Source organism: Manacus candei, unplaced genomic scaffold, assembly GCF_025592945.1.
Source record: "Manacus candei isolate 608988 ecotype Guabito, Panama unplaced genomic scaffold, ASM2559294v1 h1tg000023l, whole genome shotgun sequence".
In the NCBI taxonomy this organism is placed as follows: Eukaryota; Metazoa; Chordata; class Aves; order Passeriformes; family Pipridae; genus Manacus; species Manacus candei.
Window position 1 is genome coordinate 25,141,857 of NW_026138071.1, and position 19,502 is coordinate 25,161,358.

The window sequence follows — 19,502 nt, forward strand, 5'->3', positions numbered from 1 at the left end:
TACGATATTGACTGGAGTCAATATGTTTGTTATAGTCTGTGCATGTTACTCTAAGCAGAATTTTTCTTTCAGTGTTTTGTTTAAGGTATTGACTTTGCCAAAGGGAAGGAAAAAGTGCATACAGCCACTTAAGCACACAAGTAGTGATATCAATTTCTGTCCATTAAATATGCATACACACATAAATATCTACGTGTGCAGCGGTTGCAGGCTGTTGTGGGCGTGGGATTAGGTGAGCTTTGAAAAACATATCAACGTGGAGGTCCTGTTTTTGGGAGCAGCTCTGAGCAGGGGCATTCCCCCCAGCATGTGTCAAGTCCTGCTAAGGATGGTGGGGTCTATGTGAGTGTTGAAATGGCACTTTTCAAAGGCATTTGCATATTTCTAGGCCATTTCTTTCAATTCCTTAGAGTGAAAACTTTATTTTCTCCAGGAGCACACTTTTCTCGTTTGGGGTGCTTTTGTATGGGTTTTTTTTATTTGTTTTTTTGTTAATAACATCTTAGTTCTGTTAAGCTGTTGGGCTTTCAAAAAGTATTTCTAGTTATTGGGTTTTGGGGTCTTTTTTTCTCTTTATAACCCAGGCAATCAATTCCTGAATATGAGCAGGAGGGTTATTGAGCAGTTCCTCTAAAGGCAACAAAGGTCTCAACCTACCCAAAGATGCAGCAATGCTTTTGCTAAAAAGATTTGGATAGCAGTTTTGATCAAAGACTTGGTATATAGTTCCAGCACTTCCAAATGAAACTTCAAGATTAATCTTTGCAAACACTCAGTGATCAATTCCACTTAAAAGTACAAAAATGTATGTTAATACATCTGTGCTTAGACTTTACCCTTCTGAACCTGCTCCCTGTCTACCATTGTTCCTGTTCGATGATGGTGAGCTCTTCCAGAGGTGTCTTCCATGATGTGTCCCTTCAGTGCCACCCTGAAACATGCTGTACAGCACAGAGTTACTTGCAAACAGACAATCTCATCTGAACTATGGCATTTCCCCAGTGGATTTTGCTCATGTACTGCAGAGGCCTTTGACCTACTCTCTGCTTTGAGTTGTGCAAAGTCATCCTTTTGTGAATCTTTAATACCTTACAGTGAATTTCTACTCAAGTTTTACTAGACTGAGAAAAAGGAGTACCTCTCTATTTTCTACCTTTCCAACAATTATTTCTAACAAACTCACTAAAATTGAAACAGAAATGTGCTTGAAATCATAAATTGAAAATGAATTTTTTTTTTCAAAAGTGGTTTTGGTGGTTTTTTTTTTTCCCTTGGGTAGCAGCATCTCACACTAAAGCATCCACTATATGGGAAATTCAGGACAGTGAAAAATGGACCACGTCTAATGCGTTTGTTTCATTTTTGCCTTTCAGTCTATCCGAGAAGTGACAGGCTATGTTTTGGTGGCTTTGAACCAGTTTGAATACCTGCCACTGGAGAACCTGCGCATCGTTCGTGGGACCAAACTCTATGAAGAGCGGTATGCTCTGGCAATATTCCTTAACTACAGGAAGGATGGGAACTTTGGACTCAGGGAACTTGGACTGAAGAACTTGACAGGTAAGTGAAACTTGCAAATGTGATGGATTAGATGCAAGAAAAAAAAATGAGCTCATTGAGTTTTTACCTTCATGCCCTCAGTCACTTGGATTCTGCACCACGAGAGGCTGGCAGTTGTATGAGAGTTTCATCAGTGCTTCATTCTTTTCTTTTGTTTATGAACGTACTTTTCTCAATACTGGTCAAAGACTGTGCTTGGAAGTTATGCCAAGAGCCTATTTGAAACAAAAATAATTGCTGAAAGAGTAGGTGAAATTTTTTTCTGAGTTTTCATATCATGAGCATGTTGGTTTCCTTGTAATCCTTGATTATGGCACATGTGTTGCTTCTGGTGTAGGGTATTTTCTGCCAAGTTGTCTTAGTTTTGGCGTCTCCTGAACCTCTTCTCTTGCTGCTGTCTGTCACCATTGCTGCTCCACAGAGCTGTTGGGGAAAAAGGAGGGGATGAGAGAGAGAGACTGTATCTTTTGTGTATTTAATTTTAGAACGTCCTTTTCTAAGCAAAAATAGTGCATTACATATAGTGAGAGAAATGCTTATTTTCTTGAGCCAGAAATGTAAGCAAAGTCCATGGTTTTATGTTCATCTGTAAATTCATGGCTGGATCTTGTTGTGGGGTAGATCAACACTTTGTTTCTCCCATCTGAGGATCTACAGTCAGTGGTTTCAGAGATTAAAACTTGGCTAAATATCACTGGACTGTAACTTAATAAAGAGTAGGCAGAGGTAAACTCCTTTTATGGAATTCACCAGAAGTATTTTATTTATACCTAGTTCTTCATCAACTGTTATAATTTCTACCCTAAGCTTTGGTTATTGTGAAATGGCCTTATTCCTGCTAGCAGCTAAAAGCTTACTGAAAATCACTGCCCTGAACTGGATGTGAAGATTGAACCTCAGTACAGAGAGGTGGGAACCTTCTGAACTCTATTTAGGCACCCTTCTCTCTCTGCTTTTTTTTTTGTCTCTCAATATTCAGGGTGACATACAAGTGCTTAGAGATCCCTGTTTGAGCCTTGCCAGGTTTTCAAAAACAGGAGGGAAAAGGAGGCCTGAAATACAAAATATTTACAAAATAAACCTGTTTGGGCTGACTCTTTCTGATCAGGTTCTTTCTTCTGGTCAAATTTTTTACAATTTTTAACAATTTTCTCTTATGAGATCATCATGCCAATATCAGAGTGCTTCCCCAAAGGTCTCTAAATCTCTACCATCTACTACTCTTCTTTCTGACTGTCATAACCTAATTTCCTTCTCTTCTGTTCCTGTTTATCTTCCCACCTTTCTGATTTAGGGAGTTCATCGTAACTGTCTAAGCCTTTACATAATACAGAGCCATAGCATTTGGTAATAATAGTTGTACCTCTTTCTTTGTATATGTTTTCTGGTCTGTGAGTCTCAAAAATGCTTTGTAAAGGACACTAAGGCTGGGTGAAACTGAGAAAGAGAGGTGAGAGCAAGGCCAGAAAATGGCTGGAAGTCTTTCCTCTTGGGTCTGAGGCTGTTCTGCCAGGAGGAAAGAGTTGTACTCTTAAGGCTCATTTAGCCATGGCTTTGCTGCTCAGTAAGGTAAAAAACCCTTATTTTGTAGGCTTCTGCTCAGAATTTTCTTCTTGAACCAACTTCCCTATGCTCATAGGCAGTTCCTGAGATTCCAGAGGTGCTCTCTGGAAGCCGCTGTGATGTGATAGACACAGCACTAAAACTGTCCAGCAAATAGTTTCATTTTCTTTTTAAGTATCATAAGAAAACCTGCCTTAGCTTAGGCCCTGAATCTCTCCTAACATGAGATCATCACAGCCACTGCATCTGATTTAGGTGTTTAGAAAGGTCTCTGATGGGATTATTTGGCTCAAAATGTATTGTTGTCTCTTGGAAGAAAAGTGCTTTAATAACACTAACTTGTCTCTCTGGAGCACTTAAAATAGCTTCTGGGTGCTGAATATGAGCCAGTGTGTGCTTTCAAATACTCAATGTTTTCTAGATAGCATGTGCCAGGGCCTCATGAGTCTCTTCAGCAGCTGTTTGTTGACCATTTTGTACACTGGCTAAGATGCCCCTGGCTATTTTAACCCATAACCTGCCTCTTGTTGCACATGCTCTTCCTGGAGCATATTCATACTTCATTTCTTTTCATAACACATCTTTAGCATTAGTAGCTGCATAAAAATAACTGGGGGATGTGGGAGTTGGTGGTGTTGCAAGGCTGTGATAGATCAACTGTGTCTGAACCTATTCTGTGTCTTCCCTGTGCTCTCTATATTTACATCAGAAACCACCAGTGAGTTATTAAATTGAAGAAGCAGCAGCCCTCGTGGGCTTGCATCCTTCAAGTCCACTGGAGATTTCAAGAGACTGTCTTTGAAAGCTCCATCTCTTCCACCTGAGTAAAATATAAACATGACTCTTGTCTTGTATGTGAAGAATTGTCATTCCAGTGCTTATGCCTTGTTCACAGAAGTTTGGGAAGTTCTGTTCTTATTTGTGCAGTGCAGGATGATGGGTTCCTGAGGGTATTTCTGCCCACTGCTGCACAATATGAAAACACCAGCACTACTCCTTGTGTTAAATAAATGAGGAAGCTGCTTTCACCTGCAAATTCTCCTCAGCCTTCACCACACACAGTGTTTCAGCTTCCTGTGCTGTACCATTGCAGTATTTTCGGTGTGTTGTTAACAGCTGTGTTTTTATTGCCAGATATGTCTATCAAGTTTTCATCTTTAAATGTAACTTTAAATGCTTGAATTTCCTCCCTTGTGCTATAAAAAAATGACAGCTGTGAAGGCAGTAAGTTTTATCTCACACAGAAAACATGATCCAATTTTCACTCATGATGTCTGTCAAAACACAGGAGAGTTTTGTTTGTATAGCTCAGGCCAGGACCACATCCTAAAATTTATGTGACACCTGCAAGAAATCTTAGCTATAAAATCCTTTTCTCACTTGTTATAAAAACTTAGTCAGTGGTTCCACAAACATGTCAAAACCGAACTGACATTGAACTAATGAAGTGGCTGCTGCCGTCTCAGCTGGACTCATCTCAGTTTGCAGATTCAGCTGCCAAGTAGCCTTACAGTAAAAAGGCAGGTTTGACATACTGAACATATTCTTCAGCCTGAGATGAGCAGAATAACTGATGCTGAGGAAGAAGGTTGTGCCACCTTCTTCCAGTCATGGCCTGGGAGCTAGTGCAAATCATACCTGTCTTCCCCAGCTAGCCAGGCAGTCAACCTTAACTTATCCAGTGAAAGGGCATAATCATTTTTCACTCTTGGAGCACTCCAAATACAGAGAATACCTGATGGCTGCATTTCATTATGGCATTTATCTTTCAGGAGTGGGGAAAGAGGGATAACTCACAAGTTCTAAAACCACTTATGAAGTATCCCATATTTTCCTCTGTGTGAAGATGTGTAAGAGATTTACAGCAAATTATGTATCTTTGAGCAGTGTTAACCTTATCTTCCCCATTGGTCTTGGGGACAGAGGCTCCCCTGTGCCTGCCTGTACAACCCTTGGGTTCCTTGAATATATTAGATTGAAATGGATTTAGCAGGGATTAGTTCAGTAATGCAAAAAAAAAAAAAGGCAGAAAAATCTTTAGGTTTTTTGTTTGTTTATTTCTTTTGCAGGAATCCAGTTGAATGATAAATTAAGATAACTGATGTTCAAATGGATATTGTATCTTAAAGTATTTGGTCAGTGATAGTCAAAGAAAGAAAATCTACTTTTATGGGCAGGAGAACCATAGACAAAGAACCATCTTCACTGGGTGTAGAAAGTGATCCATTGTAAATTCCCCCATCAACAGATTTCTGTAATTGGTTGTTTGATTTTTTTAAAATTTGATTAATTTTTTTTTTAAAATTTTTCTGCAAAGCAAACTTTTAAAGTTCTATGATTATTCCTATAAAGTTTTCAATATTATTTTTCCCCCCTCAAGAAATCAAAAATGCTAAAGGGTTCTTTGGAGGGGGAAGGAATGGCATCACTCATGAAAAAGGTTGCTTTTCAACCCTTCTGTTGCCAGTTTTTTGGCTTTTTTTCTTAACAAGCGCTGCTCATTTATTATAATAATATTGCAGCCCAATCAGGTTGAAGGGAAGGGCTTGGGAGGAGTCAAATTTTCTTTCTCTTTTATTCACTGGGCATTTTTTTGGACATAAAATTCTTTGGGAAATCTTACTTAGATACCCACTGAAGACCTGAGCTCGTTTAGCACTGCGTGTATGTCATTTTTTGCTGCAGGGGTTAAGGCCTCCCCCATTTTCATTGCCTTGATCACAAAGTGCTCGCCCTGTCTCAGCAAGACCTTTCCTTGGACCATGTTGTTCATGATGTTCAGAGATGTGAATGCCTGTGTGTGACACCCCAGCCCAAGAAGACAGGATGGGGGTGTGCTGACTGGGGCACATTTTTTAATCTCCGTGGCTTCGTACTAGCAGGATGAGCTGGGAAGAAAGCAATATGTAGCTTGCCTCAGGCTTGCTATGCAACAGGTGGGCAAGGCATTGCCTCTTAACCTTGGAGAGGAGTTGCTAGGATACATGGAGGGATGAGGAATTGGTTTAAAAATCCCTGTGGTACCCTCTGTGTGCAGGGCTGCTGCAGGAGTTCTCTGCCCTGTAGGAGAAGCTGCAGTGGCTCCGAGACTGCCCAGGTGTGCTCCTTTCCCTGAATCCTCAGAGCTGGGCTGACCACAGAGGCATTTGTATCCCTGCACATCTTTGTGACTAGCCAGCAGGTAGGAGAAAAGGGAGGAACACCTCCTTTCCCATGTCTGTGCTTCCCCTGAGAAAGGAGGGCTCTTTGTGGTGGCAGAGACCTTGGGGACACAGCACAGAACCAGCCATGCATTCCCCTTGCTCATCTTGTCCCAGTGGAGAAAAGGAATGAGACTTGTGGCTGCCCCCACGCTCATAAATGCAAGTGTGCCTGCTAGCACGTCTGTCTCCTCTCTCCCAGGACACTCTTAGACTCTTTCCTTGGAAAAAAATCACCCCGTTCCAGCTACTGCTCTCCTCGTTGAAGGTGTGATTTGACAGACAGGAAAGTCCAGAGCCCAGTCTCTGCTGGCAGTGTGTGTGCAGCCATCCTGTGCTCAGCATGGAGGCAGGCACTAGCATGGACTCGGGCTGCTCCCTGCCAGTTGGCATCAGTGCCTGGGAATGCTTCCAGGCACTCCTCAGCTTACCACTGCAGATGTGGCCCAGAGGAATCCCAGATAAGGGACCTGCAGGCTGAGGAGCAACTGCCTCCAGCTAGCAGAAAATTGCTCACAGGTGTTATCAAGGCAAATAGATATATTGTACAGAACCAGAAAGAAGTACTGATTTTGAGCCCTGTGAGATTTATACTTATTATACTTATTATGTCCAGTAACAAAGGTGGGACAGTGGTTTTTAAATTTCAGCAAGGCTCGAATATTGTAGTCACTTTAAAGGATTTGAATATGCTTTTGTCCTGCTAAATGGCATAGCCAATGTCTGTGATTCTTTGCAACTTGTTGATTAACAATTTATGCTCAATTTCCTTTATTTCAGAGCACTTTACTGTTTTCAAATCTATCTCTAGTGTAACAAATGTGCAACCTTGTTTGGAATGATTATGGCAAAGAATTAAGCAAAAAGCTCATCAGAATAACGATATGTTGGTAAATGGTTTTAGTTGGAAATACAAAGGATCCCCTGTAAAGGTATTTGCTGGTGTCCCACTTCCCCCCAATATTTTCATATGAACTAGGAATCACATATATTGCAAATGGTCTAAACCAGTTTATTGACAGTAATACACAGAATTATTGATGTGAGTTTCTAATGTCATGCAGCAGGATAACTTTGTGTCACACAGCTTCTCCTGCAACAAAACAAGGCTTAAAATCATGGGGATGAGAAACCAGGCCAAATCCTTAGCTGGTGTAAATTGGCTTACTTGCTTTGACTTCATAATGAACTGAAATTTAAATTGCCCTTTACTTTCTTCAGTGGGTAATTTAATTCATGCTTTAATTTATAAGTTAACTAGTGCCTAACACCCACTTAAGCCCTTTTAAGGATGTTGTGTTGAGGGTGATCTGTCAGGATTAATACCAGCTAATGATAGCTGACTCAAGGCATGTCTACACCAAGCAGCCGAGCTCTGTACAGGGATGCTTAAGCCAGCATCCAGCCTAGCTAGCTTTGGAAATAGTGTTAACCACACCACTTGGGCCCTGTGCTTGAGCTAAATAACCTGGCAAGGTGGATGCAGATGGCTTCTGTCTTAACTACAGTCTCTGCAAACATAAGCATGTTGTTCTGGGCTTTCAGAACAACAGTTTCTTAGCTATGTGGCTGCTGGGTAAGGAAGGGAATGCTGGTAAGGACTAGGGTCTAAAGTATATAGAGGAAATCCTTCCTAGCCCTGTGGTAATGTACACATCTGCTACTTTATTTTGTGAATCATACCACTTGTAAAACAGAGCCAATAATGCTTGCCGGCTTTAATTAGACTAATTTTGGAAGTGTCATTGAAAGTGCTATTCAGAGAGTATCTGGTGTGATGTGGAATTCACCTTTTAACACTGACAAATGTTAGTTTAAATGTCATTATAAAATGCGTCCAGATATGATGCCATTGTTACCTGATAATGCCATTTAAAATAATAATATCATTCATGCTCTTTTTCCTTGGCAGTTTCTCTTTTTCACCTCTCTGCAGTAGTTCTCTCTATCTGTGCATTTTTCAATTACCAAGCAAGAAATTCTCTGTGTTCTAGAGGTGTGAAACACCCTTTAGCTGTTTAGAAATGTGGGCAATCAAGATAAATCCAGTAGTACTGAAGCCTTCTGGTAATGGAGTAGCTTTGCCTGACTTCCGTGACTTAAGAGCTTTAGCAGCACAGGGATTTTTCTGACCACATGCTTTGGAGGGAGTTAAACATCTGAACAGAGTAATCCCTCCATTTCAATCACACGGGTCAGGAATGGGTGACATTTCCAAACATCCAACTTTGGCAGACAGATCTGTGTTGAGCTACACTGTAACTTAAGTAAAATGCAATAAGCATTACAGTCAGGAGGATCGAACAGTTTATAGCAACATCACTACTGAGAAAATATATCCTGGCTCCCAGCCTGCTTGGGAAAGAAAGAAAGAAAGAGCGAGATGCAAGAGTTGTATTCCCCAGCCCAGGCCAAGTCTTGTCTGGGTGTTTTAGAAGTTAAAATCCTTGCTACTCCATTAGTTTATCTTCTTCAGTTCAGATGAATGAAAGAAGTGGTAGTTTCAGTGTTTGGGGTGGGGCTTTTTTCATTTTTTTTCACCCTCTTTCTCTCTACGGTCTTCTGAACTCATTGATTTTCTTATTTCCTTCTGACAGGCTACAGCTGACAAGGAATTTAGTGCTTTTGTGAAGTAATTAAAGTCTTGTGTTACATGGGGGGTGCGATCTATCGGCACTGCTTGGCAAAAGGCAAATTACTGAGCAAGATAGTCCAGTTGCCACTATCTGCAGTGTGGACATGAGCTGTGGACTTCTGCTGGGGCAGAGGGACCAGCCTCCAACAGTGTGGGGCTGCTGACATCTAGGGCTCAAAATGGCATGAAACTCTGGGAATCAGGTGTCAAGTTCAGTGCCTTCATGAAAAGCTCAACAGAGGAATCTCAGTGGCATTGCACATAGGTGTGGAGGGCAGTGTATGCCTACAAGTCAGTATATGCTTACAGACCTGGATTTAAACACAAATCCAAGAGTGAGCTCCTTATCCTAGCTTTTCTTGCCAGCCTATAGAAATTATGAGTTGGGTTTTGGACACCATTCATTGGAGGCACAGAAGTCCCACTGAGTTCAAAGAAGGATGGATCAGATCCCTAGGTTTACAGAGTGGAAATAATTGGTGTTCCTAGGATATTTTCATGCCTGTTCATTTTCATGTCATTTACTGCAGAGAGAAATTCCCTCGAAACCCTGTATGGAGGGACTGGAGAGGCAATGAACCAAAAACTTTCATTTGCTCCATGTAGCTCCAGAAAAACCCCTACAGACAGAGGAGGCAGAGCAGCCCCCCAAAGGCTCAGCACAGGGGCAAGCATCATGTAACCTTCACTGCCTGCAGGCTGACAGAGGCAAGTGCTCCCACCTTCCGCTTGGCCAACTCCATCCCAGCCTGCTTTTTCCTTGCCTGCACAGGAACCTGTTTCTTTCAGTGTCACGAAGTCTCAGCCTGGCCAGTACGGGGACTGGTCTCATCAAAACCAGTGTGGGGTAGTTGTAACTTGAGTGGGTCTGCAGCAGCCTTGAGATGTGCAGCAGTGCAGGGCCAACAGGTCACTAAGAGATTATCTGAAACAGAGTTTGATCACACAAGCTTTGTCCACTGGGATGTGAAAGGGAAATGCTGCTGTTATGAGGATTGTGTTTTGTGTTAGTATATGAAAAGAGTTCCAACAGATTGAACCCATCTGCAGTGCTACGCTGGCAGATCCTGCCTGCAGTTTCCAGGGTGAGGAAATCTCTTGTTAGCTTCTGAATTGGCACACAGATAACAGCAGTCCCTGATGGGGAGCAAGGAGTTTACTGTCAGGAGCTTTTTTTATGTGACTGGGCAAAGTAAAAGGGACTGACAATTACAGTTGTCTCCAGAGACCCTTTCTGACCTGTCTTGTTTGCTCCCCTCTCCCTGCCCCACGGGAGTGGACATGCTGACTGGGATGCATCCAAGGGCAGCCATTCCAGGCAGCTGGGTATGCTGTGTTTGTGAGTGTGCTTTGTAAACATTGAAACACACAGGCACCTGCACTGCATCCCTGCAAAGCTGCTGAGGCAAACCAGAGATGGGCAGGGCAAGGTAAGCTTGAGGGGAACATAAAAATAGAAATGCAGCCCTGTAGAAGGCAAATCACCACATGAGCAGAGGTAAGAAAGTGGGAAACACTCAAGCACTCAAACACACACCACACTCAACACTCAACATTCCACTGTTAGTTCCTCACGACTAACAGCGGAGCAGAAGTGCTCACCTGGACGGTACCTGCATTTAAGATGAAGGAGCAGACAGGCTGCTCAGGACTGTGTCTGATACAGACCTGCTGGAGTTCTCTGGGACTCCAGGCTCCCTGTCAGCCCCACCTGGATTCAGCCATGTAAAATGAGCTGTGATTGGTCTGAAGTGCCAGTGTGAGGTAATCAGAGCGGGACACAGGTAATGCCTGTGGATGGGAGCTGTCTGTGGGCTGTAGGAACCTTTTCTGTATCACTCGGAACGTGCCTGCGGGCGTGGAGTGGGGGAACAAAGGTATCAGATGAGGAGAACATGCTGGAGGCCTTTTTCTTTGATGTTTGGAAATCGCTCAAGGGGCTGTCTTCTCTGAAACCCCTTTGCATTGCCTTTTTTTCTTTTCTTTTTTTTTTTTTCTTCTCCTTGGTGAAACTTTCATGGATGTACTCTCATTTCTTTAAGGCTTAGAAGTGAGAGCACATCCATCCATCCAGTCGTTGTACAAACGCTGTGCTCACGTTGGAGTTCCTCCGGGAGCTGACTTCTGCTTCTGCCAGTCAGAAATAGCAGAGCCACGTGCTTTGGGTTTGAAACTGCTGGGACTCTTGACGTGGGGGGCACAGAAGGAAGGGCAGCTTCAAAAACATCTCTCTCTGTGATGCTAGAGAGAAGAGAATTTGGTGTTGTTTTTGGGGGTTTGTGGGGGTTTTGGTGGGATTTTTTTGGTTTTGTTGTGTGTTTGGAGGGGGGGTTGTGTGTTTTTGGGATTTGCCCCCTTTTTTTTCGTGCTGATGGTTTTTAACTGGCGTAGGGACTGTAGGGTCAGTCACCTTCCAAAATGGCTCTGGGTGCAAGTACCTGAGGGCAGGATGCACCTCCACGTGTAGAGGTTCAAGATGTTCTTTCCAAGACCACTGCTCATCTGCTCCAACCTCCTGGGTGTAGACTTCCACTAGACTTCAGTTAGTGGAAGATTTTTGAGAACTTTTTTAAAATTGAAAAATGTCTGACAGGGAAGCTTTCTGTGAGAAAGGAATAGTTTTTGAAAAACAAGGGGAAAAGTGTTGAAATTGCCAGGCACCACCTTTTGTTTAAAAATGAAAGGCTTTGGCTTATGATTTTTAGCAGCTTTTCTTGCTTTCTCCTATAAGTTAATTTAATTTTCAACCAAACAAATCAAAATAATTTGTGTTAATTGAACAATAATAAATGAATCTGTTTTAGACTGAGTTTTGTTTTCTATCAGATTTTAACTCACTGAAGTATCTGATCTTAGCTTCTTTGCCTGGTCTAAGAAATGAAAGGTCTTAAAAAAATCTTTAAAAGGGTTGAAAAGTTGTTTCTTGCTCATATTTTATCCCAGTATCAGTTATAAAATACTTACTTTATTGTAGGAGTGTGCCCAATGGAAAACAGATACACAGAGCAGGTTGTAAATGAATCTACTCAGCTGCTGGTTGTGGTGCAGGTCTGTCAACATGGTTTGACATGAACAACCTGCTTCTTGACAGAGTAAATTGGTTTTTTTCAGGAGCTGCTTGCTGCTCATGTTTGAACTTCATCTACTATACTGGTGTCAGACTACTCTGGCTGTCCCTAGCACAGGCAGCAATCACTCTGAGGTTACACTGGATGCAGAGCCTGAACTTCTGTGTGTCTCTGCTCATTTTTAAGTGATATGACCAATTCTGGGCTCCCAGTATATCTCTCTATGGTTCTGGAGTGAAGAATTAGATGCAGGACAACATTATGTCTTGGAGCGGTGCCCTTGGTTTAGTGTTGTTACAATTTGTTTTATAAAAGCATGATAGTTCTTTTTTTAAACCAAAATAACATGCACCTGAGTACAATGCACCTAAGTGCATCTGAACCAGTGGCAAGCTTTGCAGCAAGCTTTAGGTCATAACTTAGTTCATGCCCTGGCTTGAAGGCTCAGTTCAGATCCTACTGAAATTACTCTTTGCTAGCATTGTACAGGAAGAAGAGTGGATGTGCAGCCCGGGAGATGGCTTTCTCATCTCTAGTGGAGTTAACTGAGTTGCATTTCCAGGCAATAGTAATTATCTTCCCCTAATACTTGAATTCTTTACAGGCCTAAGCCAGTTAAAGATCCGTTATCCTGAGCACAGTGTAGCAAACACTAGTAAAAAATGTGTGATGTGTGTGTCAATAATTAATAACAATAAAAAGTTGTAATGCAGGAAAGAGTAAGACAGATAGAGGGAGGATGAAAGCAAAGCATGCTGTCCCCTATGTGTTCAAGGGGGAAGCTGGGGTGCACACAACTGCAGGTGTCCTAGGCTGTGGAAGAAGGCCACAGGGCTTGATAAGAGATTCCCTTGTGTCAAATCAAGAGGTACAAGGTATGTTTTGGGGGAGTTGGACGTTGACTGGCATTGGCAGGACATCTAAAGTCTGGAATATCCATAGCATTGGTGCTCCCTGGCTGTCTCACCAGGACTGAGTTTTGTTCTGAGACGGTGATACCAAGCTCCCTAATTTTTTTTTTCTTCCCCACCTTCTCCAGAAGGAAGCACACTGCTGGCTCTTCTTACATGTTGTGACTCTTGGGAATGGTCCTGGGCAGGGCTAAGAGTTGGACTCGATGACCCTTGTGGGTCCCTTCCAACTCAGCATATTCTGTGGTCAAAGTGTTGTTTATTTATTTCTTTAATTGGAAGCATCCAACTCTTTCAGTTGGATGTCAAAGCCCCCTTACCAAGGATTGCCCCCAGCTGGTGTTTGCCAGGAATTCACAGGTGCAGCAGCCAGGCAGGACTGGTGCTGATGGCTTGGCACTACTGCCCAAGACCCCCTTGGAAGCTGTGCTGGGGGAACAGCAAAGGCAGTTGAAGGTGGAAGGGATCATTGTTCTGAATCCTTCAAGTACAACATGAACTGGACGGATCAGGACTTTTGTTATTTTTTATTTTTCTTTGCCTACAGAGGGCATGTAGAAGTTCTGAAATGATGCTGTTGTGGCCTCATGGCTGTGGTTTTCTTTGCTCCTGCTGAGGTAACTATTACTTGTGGCAGCCGTGCTTCAGGTGGTCACTCTTAGGAGCTGATACAGGTGTGCACCACAGAGCTGCTGTCAGGTGAAGGTGGCAGTCGTGAAATGCTTCAGCAATGGCTGGACTCAGAGGCTCTTCTGCTTTAGACAGTGCTGATCTTTAAGTGATACTTGATTTTTTACAAGCAGGCACTGAGCTAAAATATGCATAGGGTGAGGTTGCAGGGGCAGCATCCTCCTCTTTGTGTGTCAAAGGAGAGCTGAGAGGGATGTTTTAATAGCTGTGAATGCATGACAGCTTAATCCCATGGGCTGTGCAGTTAGCCCCTTGTGAGCTCAGTAAATCTCAACGCAGCCCCCATTTCATCCAGGAGTAAGACTTCTAGATGTTCAGAGCTGAGTGGGTTTGATTTAATATTCAGAAGCATTCAGCTTCCCAAATAAAGATAATAGTTTTGCTAGTTGAGAGATTTATTAATATGTTAACATGGCCTTAGTTTTAGCCTTTTATTCCTCTCTTTCTAAAGAAATGCTTTGCCACAAACCAGCCTTGAAGTTTGGAAAAGTAATCAAAGCTCTGCTGAGCAAATTTGATGATACTGATGGTTGAATGAGTTGTGACCTCTGCTGGCCTCATTCTGCTCCATTTCCCCTTCAAGCTGGTAGCAGTGGCTGGAAGCAAATATTAATCTGCTAATTTAGCCTCTAGTATAAACAGAAAAAACATAAATTGCAATCACTCCTTTGTCAGGGGGCTTATCTAATCTCACTGCTTTTCTTCTGAGGAGGAAGAAGTGGCAGTGCTGCCTGTGTGCTTCTCTGCTCAGGGGACTTTCCATCCCATGGTGTCTGGGTGGGACAGATTATGTCTTGCTTGTCACAGCAGGAGGGCCAGGTGAGACACCTGCCACCTGGGCACATATCCTCCAACATCCCCATTTAATAACTGCTCTTCTTCCTTGCATCCTTCTCTGGAGACAGCTGCCCTCCATGTTATTTTTTTTTCTTTGGCTGTTTCTGAGAAGAGATAAAATCTGTCTGTATGGAGACAGGTTGTGTTAGGTTACCTTACTGTGCCAGTCCTAGGAAAGAAACTGGAACATGGAAATAATATCCTGTTGCTGAGAAAGGGAGGGCTGGAAGGGACTACCTTCGCTCTGGTTGAGTTCAGGTAAGCATTATAGCATATGGAATCCTTTTACAACCTTCACAAGGGCCAGACATGATTTTATGCAGGGGAGGAGAGAGCTGGGCAAATGCAGCTGCAGCTTCCTTTCTTCTTTCCAGTGGGATGGTGAGTTTGCCTGATACATGGCACAGTGACAGCTGCATGGGCAGGTCAGGGCTGTGTCACCTGGCAAGCACTGACCTGCAAGCGGGTAGAGGGGTTGTTTACCTGTGCTGTACAGGGCCATTTCAAAACCCTTTCATGCCTGCCTGTTGTTGGTATCCAAACCAAGTCTGACATGCCTCCATGAGCAGCATCAGAAGGCTTCCTTGCTGCTTCTGGCTGGGCACAGGCAGAGCTTTGAAGACAGAGGCTGTGCTGTTTGCAGCATCTTAGAGGTTACTGGAGGAGGTCACTGGCTCTCCCTTGGCATTGGCACATGACTTTGGCATTGCATGACAGTGGATTCACTGACCCAGCAATGGGACGTTTATGATATGAGGTTCTGATGGCTGGTTTCATATCCATCTTCTGTGGGATCCGATGCAAGACTCAGTGAAGTCTGCTCCAAAATACATGAATGGGCTGCTTTCCTCTGTGCTTTCTTTTGTGGATAATTAGAGTCATAATGTAGGGTTTAAGGATAGCCAGCAAAGAAACCTTACTTGGTTTTAAATAAAATTGCTCCTTAACATAACTTAAATTGAAACAAACCCCACATGAATGTTCTTTTAAATCCATTTACAAGTGCCTTGTATTGATTTAGCCTACTTCAGTAACTCAGATGAGCTAAATTGATGTCTGTGCACTAAGTTAAGTGCATTCTCTTGGGATTTCATACCTGCTGAACTGACTTGACTTCAAAACTGATTTCAGTTAAACCAATGCAAGGTGTGTGTGAGGAACAGGCCTTTCTTATTTGTTGCTACTGGTTTGGCCAAGTGCAACATGACAGCTTACGGGAGAAGGTGTCTTTTGCCCTGCTGACTGTAATGCTGATGTGCCCTACTAACTTTGCCCCTGTTTTTGACCTTGCAAGTGATACTACCATTGCCTAAATACCTTAGTAGCAGCCTTCTTTCTGCAAGGCAGCTTTTTGAAAAAGACTATTTAGTCCTTTTGCTCCCAGGTGCACTGTTACCTGGTATCTGGAGAAGGGAGAAGAAACAAAAGGCTTACAGACCTACTTCTCTACCATCCTGCCAAATGTCCCCCAAGACAAACAAGAGCAGTTAAGAGCCCTAAAGCAAAGGTTTCTTTCGGTTTTCAAACAGTTTTCTTTCAGCTTTGGCTGAGCTTGGTGTCTCTTTGTGCTATACACCAGAGTTCCTTCAGCCATGAAGCTGACAGGCTCTTTTTATCTCAGCCACCTAGAGCTAATCTTAAGTGCCCAAACTAACACCTGTGACCAAATCTCTGCTCCACTGACAGTGTGGAAAATAGTTGAAGCCTAACCAATCATCATCTCTCACTGGGCCTGCAGTGAGGGCCATGGTTTCCCTTTATTTCTTGGGGAAGATAGGATATGGGAGATGATTGCTATAGGTTCTAGATTTGGTGGTTCACTCAGCATTTGAGCGGTGATAACTGGTGATGTATAAGCTCTTTGAGCCCTGAATGAATTACAGGAATGTGGTTTGCCTGCTTTTTACATAGGATTGCTGGACTTGTTTCCAAAGTTTAGATGATGAGATGGTATTAAGCAGCAACAGCAAAATCTCCTCAATAAATATCGAGCTTTCTCTTACCTGTTGAGAAAAGTGTTTCTGCGTAGGCATTTCTAAATTAGGGGTTGTGTTCCTGTTTTAAGTAATGATTTTGCAAGTAAATATGAACTTTTGTAAATGGTAGTGGATAGACCTGAGCTACTCTTTTCTAGAACATAAGGATCATCACTTTACAACAGACTCATCTGTAAGCAGCACTTCCCAGAAGTAGCTCAGAAACTCATAGGAGAAGAGTGAAAAAAATAGTCCCTGTGCTAAATAGCTCAGTGTGATTAAGACAGGAGGCCACATCGGACCCAATGAGGTAGGTAAAGCAGACAGAGGGAGACAGAACAGCTTCTCATGGAGCATCAGTTCTGCACATCCACAGCTCCCAAGGCAGCCAAGTTTCATTTCTATTTGAAGGCAAAGAGGGTTTGAGGGGAAGGATTGGAAAGGTCAATGAGATAACTTGCTGGATGTCCGCATCTTTGAGATACAGCACAGAAGAAAGAACAAAAGATGTTTGAAAATGTATCCTGTGTTTGATGAAAGGTGGCATGACAGGCCTATTGAAGGTGGGAGAAGGCATAAATAGTGTATGAGAGAACGATAGGCTCTGGAAGGTCCTGAAAGTGAATAAAATTTGCTTTTATTTGATGTGATGAGGAGACATGAGATGGGGAGAGAAGAAAAAGGATTGTTTTGAGTGGTGAGCTAGGGAAGTAGTCAGGCAGTGGAATTCGGAAGGAAACAGAGAAAGGTGAAATTGCTTCTTAAAGGAGAGATGCTGTTGTCAAGACATGAGAAGGGCCTGGACAGGAGCTGAGGGTTTAGGGATAGACAAAAAAGGCTATGTTAGAGAGAACAGGGGTGGCACTGAATGTGTCACATAAATTGAGACTCTGGAGAAGCAGTGACAGGAGAATGGACTCCAGGTCGTTGGAGCAGTTGGCAGCAGTGGCTGGGGCTGAAGGAGCATGGGCAGTGTGTGTGCGAGGGGAGGTGCAGCATTTGCTCTCTGTGACAACATTTGTGGAGTATCTATCCAGTGATTAGAAATGTGTTGTCTAATCTGCAGTCACCATCTCCAGGTGTATCTCCACATGCCAAGTACCTCCTAGGATGTTTTGTCAGGAATGGCGGATGCTGAGCAGTTAGGGAGGATTGTCCAGCCTCGCAAAAAACTGTCATGCTCACAGATGTCACCGGGAAACAAATACTGTTGCTACTTCTCAGCACAGGCCCATTCCTGATGAGAGACACACATCCCAGAAAGGAGGGTTTCAATAAGTGCCCAAGGAAGCTGCAGTGGTTGAAGTTTATATTGTGTTTTTCTTGCTGTCACACTTGGTGTACTATCTAAAGAGATCTCTGAGTGAGGTGGTAAAACGGGGCTGTTTTAATTATACATTACCCAGCAAACTGATAAGGCAAACAAAGCAGGCAACCAAATAGCACAGGCACAAGCCACTTCAAAATAATAATGTAGCAAGAACAATAGGGGAGTAATTCACAGCTCCCTGAGAAATTTTTGCAGTTCAGAGGGGGTGAGATAGCAAGCAGCTATTGACTGTTTTCCTCTCATGTTTTCCACCTGTCTGCCATGTGATTGGGAAGTCTATTACCTGAACCCTTGTGGGATTTTCTTCAGTCTTAAAAGCCTCACTCTACAAGAAGCAGTCCTAATGGAAACTGAGATGCAGGTATGAAATGAATATAAGGAATGGAAGGAGAGTAACAACTAATTTAAATATAGTCGAAATCCTTTGTAACTTTACAGAAGCTCAGCTCCAGCACTTCCCTGATCCCTCTGGGCTTTTCCAGCCCAGCATAGTGGGGTGAACTGGCAGATGTTATTTCCCTTTGGGGTCTCTCACCAGGCCAGGGGAAGGGCGAGAGTGGCAACCTCAGCATGTGAAGAATTTAGTAAATTCTGCAGCCTGAGAGTGCGAGGTGTTGGTGTGCTCTGCCTGGTGTGCACGAGTGCTGAAGTGCAGGTCTGCCCTACAGAAGCCAGGGATTTAAACCCCATCTGCCTGCCTGGCTCAGCTGCCCTTGGCAGAGGAGTGAGGGAACCCAGCATAGGCCACAAAGGCTTCCCCAGACACTAAGTAGACATTTGGGCTGCAGGCCAAAATTGTTCTCCATGCTACCAAAGTCACACTGTTCACAGTGCGAGATCTAAGTGGTCTGAAGCCAGCCCAGAACATCCACTTGAGATAGTGTGATTGCAATTTAGACATAACCTTTAAATGAAAACAGACATTGTGAAATCTGAATCTGCTTCAGACTTCTGTAGCAATTCACATTTGATCTGCAGTCGAAACTGTAGACAAAAAGAAAGCTTTCACAAACCTGTCTGTTGTTCTTTCAGCCTCATGGTGAATGAAGAACTAAAGGAATCAACCCACAGTTAAATTTCTTCTCCTTCAATTTTAGCAGCTTTCTTCAGAAAGGAGTGTTTACGTGCTGGAGAAATCTAGTAGAAATATTCATTTGCAAATACCATAAGGCCTGGGGTGTGTTTTCAAATACTAAGTGAAGTAAGAATCCTGAGTGGCTGGTGTGTGTGTGTGTGAGGGCACACCTTTCTTGCTTGTGTCTTGTACCAGACCAAAGAGGACTGACTGCAAGACAAATCTATCACAGTCTGGGGTTGGTAAGGGTAAGCTGTGCTATTTGCCTAAATATTTTCCTATGCCTCTGTTCTTGAAAAGCTAAAAACTTCCTAATGTGTAACAAATTGTGCTTCTCCAAGTCTGCTTCAAGCACAGATAGAAATATACTTAATTGATGTAAATAAGAGGATGGGAAGAAGAATGTTTTCTCGTTTGTTACTTCTCTGCCCATGTCTGTCTGACCATCCCTTCAGCTTACCAGTTTTCTTCTGCTTTTTTGCTAATGTGGCAATATTTTAAGTATTACTTTCAAAAGCCAAAGATCTAAAATAATAAACCCTGTTTTTCAAAAGGTGGTGACAGCCACATATTTAAAAATAGAGAAAGATCTCTAACTCAAATTAGTAGGACTTAGCCATCTAAGTACCTTTTAAAATGGTATGCACTCTTAAGAGC

At 42.9% G+C, this 19,502-nt stretch overlaps 1 protein-coding gene across 4 annotated transcripts in view; it reads left to right on the forward strand.

Moving 5' to 3' along the window:
• ERBB4 (erb-b2 receptor tyrosine kinase 4) overlaps positions 1-19,502 on the forward strand; it is a 603,712-nt gene that overhangs the window by 314,029 nt on the left and 270,181 nt on the right. For all 4 annotated transcript variants that reach the window (XM_051786747.1, XM_051786748.1, XM_051786745.1 and 1 more), the window contains exon 3: positions 1,374-1,560. In XM_051786747.1, the coding sequence (XP_051642707.1) occupies positions 1,374-1,560 (187 nt within the window). The remainder of the gene's footprint in view (positions 1-1,373; positions 1,561-19,502) is intronic.